The 10,000-nt window shown below is 40.9% G+C and overlaps 2 protein-coding genes across 2 annotated transcripts in view; one reads left to right on the top strand and one right to left on the bottom strand.

The window, feature by feature from the left end:
- The window catches only part of LOC125041167, a 203,795-nt gene extending 197,807 nt beyond the window's left edge, over positions 1–5,988 (top strand). The window contains exon 3 of the mRNA XM_047635980.1: positions 1,380–5,988. Coding sequence (XP_047491936.1) covers positions 1,380–2,363 — 984 coding nt within the window. The 3' untranslated portion in view covers positions 2,364–5,988. The remainder of the gene's footprint in view (positions 1–1,379) is intronic.
- Positions 5,989–6,460: 472 nt separating this feature from the next.
- LOC125041166 (cytoplasmic dynein 2 heavy chain 1-like) overlaps positions 6,461–10,000 on the bottom strand; it is a 52,520-nt gene continuing 48,980 nt past the window's right edge. The window contains exons 58-65 of the mRNA XM_047635979.1: positions 9,592–9,829; positions 9,166–9,368; positions 8,874–8,997; positions 8,666–8,763; positions 7,962–8,171; positions 7,653–7,852; positions 7,320–7,521; positions 6,461–7,122 (exon numbers count right to left, since the gene is read on the bottom strand). Of these exons, the coding sequence (XP_047491935.1) occupies positions 6,967–7,122; positions 7,320–7,521; positions 7,653–7,852; positions 7,962–8,171; positions 8,666–8,763; positions 8,874–8,997; positions 9,166–9,368; positions 9,592–9,829 (1,431 nt within the window). The 3' untranslated portion in view covers positions 6,461–6,966. The remainder of the gene's footprint in view (positions 7,123–7,319; positions 7,522–7,652; positions 7,853–7,961; positions 8,172–8,665; positions 8,764–8,873; positions 8,998–9,165; positions 9,369–9,591; positions 9,830–10,000) is intronic.

The raw sequence follows: 10,000 nt of genomic DNA on the forward strand, positions 1-10,000 counted from the left end.
TCCTCCTCCTCCTCCTCCTCCTCCTTCCCTCCTCACCCCCCTCCAACTGCCCTCCCTGACTCCCTTCCTCCATCTCATTTTCCTTCTCCTTCAATCCCTCCCCCTCCCCTCCTCTCCTTCCCCTCCCTCTCCTCGCCCCCTCCTTCCCCTCCCCCTCCATCCTCCTCTCCCTGCTCCCTCCTTTCCATCTTTCTTCCTAACGACCGGTGGGCCGTGCCAAGTCCCAGCCCCGGCCGCGGCCAAGGGGTCTGGCGCCTTTTCGGTTAATATCGGCGGTTTGGACGCACGGCCAGACTAAACAAACACATGCGCTACAGTAAACAGTCCTGTAGCGAGGCTGCAGGTCACGACCGCCGCCTCGTAGGGTTTCACAAATCTTCTCCAACCAGCTGGGTGTATGGCGCAGGGGCATCGAGGAGGGTACAAATGGTTGGCTGATTGGAAAAGGATAGGCATTGAATAGGTAGGCTTGTAGATGAGGAAATCGAGGAATTGGTGGATTATTTGCAAGGATGGACATAAGTAAATGAATTTGTGTATCTGTATATACTGCACATAAGATCAGTAAACACACACACACACACACACACACACACACTCACACACACACGCACACGCACACGCACACGCACACGCACACGCACACGCACGTGCACACGCATGCACGGACGCACGCACGCACCCACCCACCCACCCACCCATGCACGCACGCATGTATGCGCACACGCACGCACGCACACAAATATATATATAGATATATATTCATAATCATATATGCATATATGTGTATGTATATATGTTTAATATAATATATATGATATAATGTAATATCATATAGTATATAATATATATTAGATACACACACACACACACACACACACACACACACACACACACATACACACACACACACACACACACACACACACACACACACACACACACACACACACACACATATATATATATATATATATATATATATATATATATATATATATATATATATATAATACACGGATCCATACGATGCGGTGAGGTTTGTCTCGGACAGCTGATGAGGAAGTCACAGTGGCTTGTGTATCACGTTTTCAAGAATTTATATATGATAAATCCTAGTGATATATGGGCCCCTTCTAGGGGAAGAATAACTTGTATAATGTTGAAGCACGATTGCCTAGCTTTACTATTTCCTCGAAACCAGAAACAGAAGTCACCCATTAATAGTTTATCCTCCCCCCCCCCCCCCCCCATTCCTTATTTTCCTTCTAAAAACTAGCCAAGTGCAATGATCGTGTAAAACTGAAGGCATCTCACTGTCCAAGATGCATGATGCTCTCAAGTGGCTAATTAACCGACCTCCTCCTCTCTCGTTGCAGTGTAACAGGAGCTCGGAGTGCGAGTTCATGAAGACCATCGAGGACAACTTCTACGACACGCTCCAGAGCCGCCAGTTCCTCGGGCGCTACATCGCGATCGCCGTGAACGGGCGCATCAAGCGGGCGCGGCGCCTGCGCGGCTCGCTCGGCAAGGAGCACTACTTCCTGCCCCGCAATGTCGAGCTGGAGAAGGTGCGCCGGATCATCCAGCAGTACCAGCAGGCCCTGGGCCCCACGCCCTCCCAGCGCTGCGACGGCCATAACGAGTACAACATGACAGGCGTCAGCGGAAGCAGCCACGACACCCGAGGGCGCGGCTCCAGCGCCCCACCTGCAGGCACGACTCGCCCCGCGTCCCCGCCGGGCACCACGACGACGACGACGGCGAAACCGAAGGCGCCGCACAGATGTAGCAGGATTGACGCGCGTAGAAAACGATGTAGAGAACGGCGCCGGAAGCGCTGTAAGACTAAAAGGTGTCGAGACAGAAGAAAAAAGCGAAAAAAGGGCAATAAGAAAGAGAGGGGCAGCGGCAGAAGAAGGTCGCGGCAGCGGGCGGGTGAGAGCGACCCGACGACAGAGGCCGCCGTCGTCGAGACGGAGGCGCCACCAGAGGCGGAGAGGCAGGAGGAGCGGGCGAGGACCGTGTCGAGCCGACCGAGGCACCGCCACGGCGCCAACGCAAGCCGGACACACCAAAGAGCGCCCCGCCGCCGAAAGCCGTCCCCCGTCGCCAGACGCCTCCGCCACTACCGCCTCTCCACGCCCTCGCCCTCCTCCCCCGTCTCCCTCAGTCCCCTATCTGCTCACAAGCCAACTAGAAGTCCTGCTCAGCCCTGGGTGGTCACCCTCACGCCCTCCCACTCGCAGCCCTTTCCCACGGCGCCCTCGTCCGCCCCCGCGCACCACGTCCGCCACGCCCACAGTGGACGGCGGCGGCGGCCACGGGGGCCGCTCACCCCTCCCACCTCAACTACTGCTTAGTGTATATACTTCTGCTATACCATTCTTCATGTATATAATCGTAAATAATATCTGTAAATACATAGAATACCAACGTATGAAAAAGGTCCATCAGAAGGGGACTTAATTTATTTGATCTTATTTATTGTTCGTTAAAAAAATTCCCCCTGGAATCAAAGGTCCACCAACAATGTATGCGCTTGTCAATCTTAGTCAGTGTGTGAGAACTGGAGGGAAGTGTGAGATACACGTCAAGTGCTGGCTGCCGTCGACGCAGCCAAGAGATGGTGCTACCTAATCCTACCATGTGCCATACACTCGTCCTACTGCAACTTAAGTACTTTATCAGTGGAGATGTCATTTACCATATGTAATGCAACATATCAGTGTCCTAGGTCAGTTATTATGTGACTCCGTGTTGAACTAACAAGTTAGTTTGGAAAGAAAGTGTGCCATAATGGAAACCACTCGAGTTAGGACTTGAAACGTGTTGCCATATACAAGCAGTTGTCATTACGTGGCTATAGACTTTCGTGGTGTCCCACGTCTGAATTATGAAGATTATTTTATGTGAATGTCTTCAACATAAAGGACACGTTTGTCTCCGTTCGTAATGGAGACTATTTAGTCAACCAGTTAATAAGAAGTATTGGTCGTCATCGGTGTCGCAGCTCTTTGGGTCTCTACTTCGTGTGGTTATTGTGCAGTGGCGGTCCTCTGGGTATAAAATGAGCCGGCCTTTCCAATGGAATTATGAGTGATGTTTAAAATAATTACAAAAATAGGTTCATTCAAAATTTAAGTAATCAGTGAATCTCATTGGTCACTAAAGGGGGTACCGCCACTGTGATAGAAAAGACCTTAGATGCCGTGTCTTCTTTAAGAGCCAGAATCACATTATTTGCAAGACGCATGACTTGTCACAGTCATGGTGCTGATGACCAGTCCGTGTGGTCAGAGACTATTTGTACTGTCATTAGCACAGGTAGTCAGGAAAAAATTGAATGCTGGTCTCTAGTACAACGATCCTTTGTCAGTTTGCAACAGCGGATATACAAGAACTGCAAACTCAAGTGTTCATGTCTACAAGAGTGCTATGTATATCTTCACTCGTCTACAGCAAGTACAGAGTGTCCCAGCAACGACCACAATGGCTCTGATCGAAGACCTGCTACTCCGACAAGACCAAGCCTCCTTGTATCTTCTGTTGCTCACAGTACAGCACTGCAGAGTAGCCCTCGTGCTACTTTTGTCCAGGGCTGTGTGGTCTGGAGGCTATTTTGCTCACTTGGCATTTGTACCACGCCTGATGAGGCCGCTCAACCCAGGCACGGCGGCTGCTGCTCTTCGGGATGCCATATTTCAGGCGTCGAATATTTGGGGCTTCAAATACTGAGCGTCGCGGGCGGAGCCGGACGCTGATTGCAGACGAGAAGCAGACTTGTGGTGCGGTTCGTTGCAGGCGATGTAACGAGCCAGCGCCCCATAGAACCCAATAACGGCGTCTGCCACCTCTGCCCGCACGCCCCAAACAGCGCCCAGGTGCTGGTGTTGTCACTCACGGGCAGAGAGGGATCCAGTACTCTCTTCTACCCGTATCCACCTGGGCTGACCCTCCTCCAGTCTAGTCACATATGTCTCTTGAGGGTCAGCCTGGCTCACAGAACGTCAGCTGCCTCCCTTGCCTCTCTGCCTCTTTTACCAGCTAATTAGCATAAGAACAAATTATTCCGTTATATGTAATTCATACACTTTATGATGTTCTAAATTTTTTGTACTGAATATGTAAATTTTTAGCATTATTTGTAATCATCTTGCTGAAGTTGCACTTTTAATACACATACTGTACTTTTTCTCTTCTCAAAAGTGTTCACTGCTGTCCCAGCAGGCCTACATTAAGCATCAGTATTTTTCTTGGGGAACTAACTGCATTTAGAACAACACAATGTTGTTCGTTAAATGTTTTTTTTCCAGTTGAACCTATCAGTATTTTAATAGTGGGTCATTTGTAGCCCAAGTCACCCTACTTTATTACCCTGATGCAGGTCATTGTATCCTATTTGCTCTCCTCAACTTCACCCTTGCAAAAGTTCTTACCCATCTAAAGGCTGAAAATCCCCTAAATGTATTAAAAGGAGTTCATAGTATGACTGTCTGGGAGTTTCTTTATTACTTGAACATTACATTGCATCACTGTTCCATATTCACTTAGACTCACTGCTGTGTCAACACTTCTCAAGTGACTGGTCAACAGTACACTTTTGTTAGTGGTTTAACATACTTTTATTAATTCTTTAACAAACTTACCAATGTCGTAATAAAGCAATGTTTAATATATCACACATGTCTAACCCCATCATTAGCAACACACATTGTGTATGTGAAAGATAGATATCAGAATTAAAAGTTGACTCTGGTTGAAAATACAAGACTGTTTCTCACTCCTAATGAAGCCATTGCATGAAACACTGTATACATGGAGGTTCTTATGTCACAGTTACTGCATATACAACATCAGAATTCATTAACAGAATTACATCTCTTTATTGCATAAGCCCAATTCCAATTATGTTAATTTTATTGTTCTTTTTTAGGAAATACTGACATAGAGAAATTTAATTTATTATATACAAAACAACTGCTCTAACATGTAGGAGGCCCCTGTAAATTCACCAGTGAAAATTGGAAGAAAGGAGAAACAGAAAGTTATACAACACTTACAATATACTCATATACACATACTTTTCATCACTCATACAATTAATTCATATTCATCCCATTGCATCTAATATTAACAGCATGCACTTTCATCTCCATTCTTTATAATTTCTCAACCTCTATATTATCACTTAAGCCAAATATTTTTTTTCTTAATATAAGAAGCAAAGTTCTTTAGGCAAGATGGTATTGTAATGGTAACAAACAGGCAGTCTGGCAAGGGAAGTGTTGAGCCTCTCAAGTTAGTATTATTGTGCACTCAAACAAACAGGTCTAGTTTATTGTAATTCATAAAATCTCAGTAGGAGGAATTTGCTAATATCCAAAGTTTTGAAAGTAGAGAAATCAACAATTGCTTTATTTTTTTTTTTATATATATTTATATTATAATATCTCTTAAATGAGAATTGACTGATTTTTAAAATTTATTGTCAATGTTTTCATTCATTCTTGCTTAGGTAAAATTGACTTTCTCATAGACAAATATTAGGACTTGGGCCCCAGTTAAAAACATTTGAAATAGTTTTAGCTGAACTCAATATCATCATTCCCATAACAATACAAACATTTAATTTAATTACTCCCTTTGAAATAGCTACCCCAAGTACATATAAATGGTCTATGTGCTTATCTCTTTTTAAACTGTCTAAATAAATGTTTTAGTACCATCTGAATCCCCCTATTATACTATGTATTCGTCATTAAACTTAGAATATCTCTGATCGTGAATATCAGCATCAAATTGGGTCATATCTAAAAGCTGTTTTCTTTCCTTCAGCTAGATTTTGGTAATTAACTTGAATTATTTAGAATAAAAAATAGTGAGGCATTAAAAACAAATCAGTTGGCGTTCTTTTTATTTTGACTTGTTTCTCTGCATGTAGATATGTCAATGATATTGGTAAATAAAAGGTATTTTTATCATAATGATTCTCTTTCATTATCCAGCTTTATCCATTGATATGATCATAAATGATGATTTAGAGAACATAAGATACTTTCAGTTTTATTCACATAATGAATACCATGTAGAGAGTATTGTTTCATATCTTTCAAAAAAATTCAACAAGAATCCTCTTTGAGTGTGAGTATCAATCTTTTTTCCTCTATGCCAATTGAAATTTTGAAGATTTGAATAAGGTCTCATTGAGTTTCCTGCACTCTAATGAGTTGCATTTTGTATCTGAAACTTCATATTTGCTAACGTTGTATAATTTGTAAATATTAGATTACATAGTGTATAGATATCTTGAACTTTCTTATACTTTACTCTGTACTTTCTCATCTCATTTTTGGCAATATTTATTTTCATATTCTGAAGTCTTTAGCTAGTCAACGTGAAAGCAAGGTGAACTATAACCTACATAAAATATTTTTAAAAAGGAAATGAAAAAAGAAAATAGTGAAACATATATTTATTCTATTGATCCACTTGTTTCTAGTGATCTGAATGTGGAATAATGCCATTAGATAAGTTGAATATATATAGGAATCATATACAGAAAGCTATTTTTTGGATATATATCATGTGCAGTTATGGATTAGACATAACTATAAACATAAAATAATGAAGTACTGACTAGACATACTATAAGCATGGAATGTTGAAATTATCTTTATTTCTGCATTTTAGATCATATGCATATATATATATATATATATATATATATATATATATATATATATAATTTTTTTTTTTTTTTTTTTTTTAGTACACTTGTGCTTAATTTAAAAGTGTGCTTTTATTTAAAGCAATTCATTAAAATATATCTGAATGTGATTTTGCACAGCAACTCAGAAATAGCACCAACAACAAACAAGATAACTGACTGTGTTGTGTGGAAATTGTTAGATTTTGCTCTTTATTCTTATATAATCACTGCTTCATAATATTTGACACTTTTTTCTAAGTGGAAAGGAAAAGGGCTAAACCTGCTTGATGCCACTCATAGTGTGGAGCTGGACAAGGTATGGTAACACTTGCCACCACCTGCTCTCTGTTGGCTGAGGAGTAGACTGGCACAGAGAGTAGTTCGTCATGATACAGTCTGTTCTGCAGTTCCTGAGGATTAAAGGTAACCACTCTTCATTTTTCATTAAGAATAATGTGAAATAAGAGGATGTTCAAGTAAATATATAATATGTAATACTGATATAAAAGACAATAAATTTGCCGACGTTCAAGTTTCTCTTACATCTATGTTCATCTATAAAATGCCTACTGTAGTATACTAATAAATATTCAAGAGATATACTTACCTTGGGCACCCAAGCCACAACACAGAGAGGAGCAACAGAGATACTTGTTGAATCATGAGTATTATGTTGTAGGCGAGATCCATCAAATGTTGCACCTTCCATCTGCAGCCCTGACCATTTCATTGTCAACTTTGCATCAGGTATTCCACCACGAGACCAGGATGTAACAAAAACCAAGCTGTCCATTGAGGTGCTGTATTCCCTGTAAGCAAAAAATAACTCAGTGAACACCTTTGCTGGGAATAAAAATCTTAAAGGATTCTCAGCTTTTAAGAAGGCTTAACTTTCACTGACTTTACCAACTCAAAAATACTAATTATGCAGATGCCTTACCTTGCAGTTTGTTGCCTGAGAGCATTCAGAAAAGTGGCTGAGTGAAGGAGATCTGACAGGTCTAAAGGCTCTTTGAGAAGATTTCCTTGATCGCTTCTGGCTACCCACTTCCCAATTCCGTTTGCCCGTCTAACAAGACTGCGCAAGTACTCTAACGGATCCTCTGGGCCTTCCCATAATGACAGCCAGCTGGATGGAGTCTAGAAACAGATTTTCCTGTAAGTCATTTATATACCCAAACATGCTGACACTTCACAGGTCAAAATTGTAAGAATGCTATCAGATTCCACTTAAACACTACAATGCTACCTCTTGGCTGAGGAGTGAATCTGCAAGTTTTTGAACATCACTGGTGAGTAGAAGTGTTCCACGAATGACTTTTGAGAGCTGTGCCAGTGAGCGATGAACAGTCTGCACGATGGAGATGACTGAATAATACTCCAGCTGGATAAAGGACTTGACTGGCGACTCAGCTGTGGCACTTGGTGTCGATACCTTGGCTTGTATTAGGTTCCCACCCTGGAAGAAAAAAGTATTTGAAAATTTTTTCACAGTTTTATTTTCATAGGTACTGTTCTATATCCACTTATTCATACATTTTATGGGGTAGGAATTATGAAACATTAAGATGACTGCCGTAAGGAGGGAGGGGAGAAGAGCTGGGTTGAGAGCAGTTTTTGACTACCCAGGTATCTAAAGAATTAATGTTGTAAGTATTATAGTCTGCAAAATCAAATCAAGGCTATCAGTCACCATCTATCTAGCATATTCACAAGTTCAATTGGAGACTTTAGGGGATTGATACATTTAATAAAATAAGGTAAAAGTTATTATGCTTTACAATTTTTTTCTTAACCTTTGTATAGTTTGTGTATTCAAACTACACAAATTGAGCTGGATGATTTATAATGAAGCCTTTTTTCCCAATTTTAGGGGTGTTTCCCCGTTTGGCCACCCCCTATACTTAAAAATAAATAGATACATGAAAAAAAGTGAGAAAATGTAGTTCATACCTGGTTTAACTTTTTCCACAAGTTTAGCACAGGTGACAGCTGTGTGTGCCATTTCTCACGATCAAACCTCCCAGCTAGTTCAGGAGATCTCATGAGAACTGTAGAGTAAAAATATATATTAATGTGTTAAATGGAAAGCAAATATAAGAAGCAAGTGCAGTACTCTTGTAATCATATAAATCAATGAGCATATAATGCATTTACAGACCTTTCAGCTGAGAAATGACTTGTGAACTAACAATGCGCTGCCATGATCTCTCAATGTTCGCTGGGAGGCCAAAGTAACTTGGATCATCCTCATCTGCCAGATTTCTAATGAGGCTCGTGTAATCCTTAACATTAAGAAAAAGTACCATTAAAATGAAGCTAAAACAACAATTTTTATTTCCTTTATAAAACCTCTGACAATAATCCAAATCAATATAATCAACTCCAGATTCATATTCTACATTTGGTCTTTTTTTTTTCTTTCTTCCTTTCCTTCTCTTTTTTCATCTTACCTGATAATTAACAGTTGTGGGAAGAGCAAGACTCTTGGCAAGTTGGTCAGCTGATGGCTTCCGGCCTCCCACCACGTCATTGTTGAAGAAGATGCGAAGATAAGCATTCAACACTCGAATGTCCCAAATGTTGTCTATGCGGCCACCGTAGATTGCATTCTCAAATAGTCCATAGATGAAATTCCACTTGATGTCACCAGTTCCTAGGGGAAAAAAAATCTATCTCTCTATCTATTTATATAAATCACTTCATTCATCCAGCTTATGGTAACAAGCAACAACCTATAGCCAAGTCATGTGACTAAAGTACTTGCAGTAAACAGTAACAGTTCAATATTTTAGGTTCTTCCAATTAACTGAATTTCAAAACTTTAAGCCTACTTAGAATACTTTAATCAGTTCACCCAGCCAAAAGAAAATTTATACCTGCTTGCTTATATAGCCTATCAATGATATCAACTCCAGCCTTCAGATCTGCATATGAAAACTCATAGAACTTGGACCATCCTTGGGGTATGTAAGTTCTGCGTTCCTGGACAATGGCATGGAACCAAGCCAGCACAAAGAGTGTCTGTGCTCGATTCACGTTATTGTCACGTGCAATCAGTTCTGGGTTCCATGAGTCATATGTACGCTGGAGGTTCTTCTTGATCCCTGCAGGGGCCTGTAGGAGAAAAAAAATCCTTAAAGTAAATTTTGTTTAACATAAGTGTAAATGGTATATAAGTTGTTATGCACAAGCCTAATCCCTGGATAATACAGTAATAAAACTATTGTTTTAATCTAAATTTTGGCTTATATAAAACAATGCCAGGACAAATGCCATTTTTATGCA

Source organism: Penaeus chinensis, chromosome 30 (assembly GCF_019202785.1).
Source record: "Penaeus chinensis breed Huanghai No. 1 chromosome 30, ASM1920278v2, whole genome shotgun sequence".
NCBI lineage: Eukaryota > Metazoa > Arthropoda > Malacostraca > Decapoda > Penaeidae > Penaeus > Penaeus chinensis.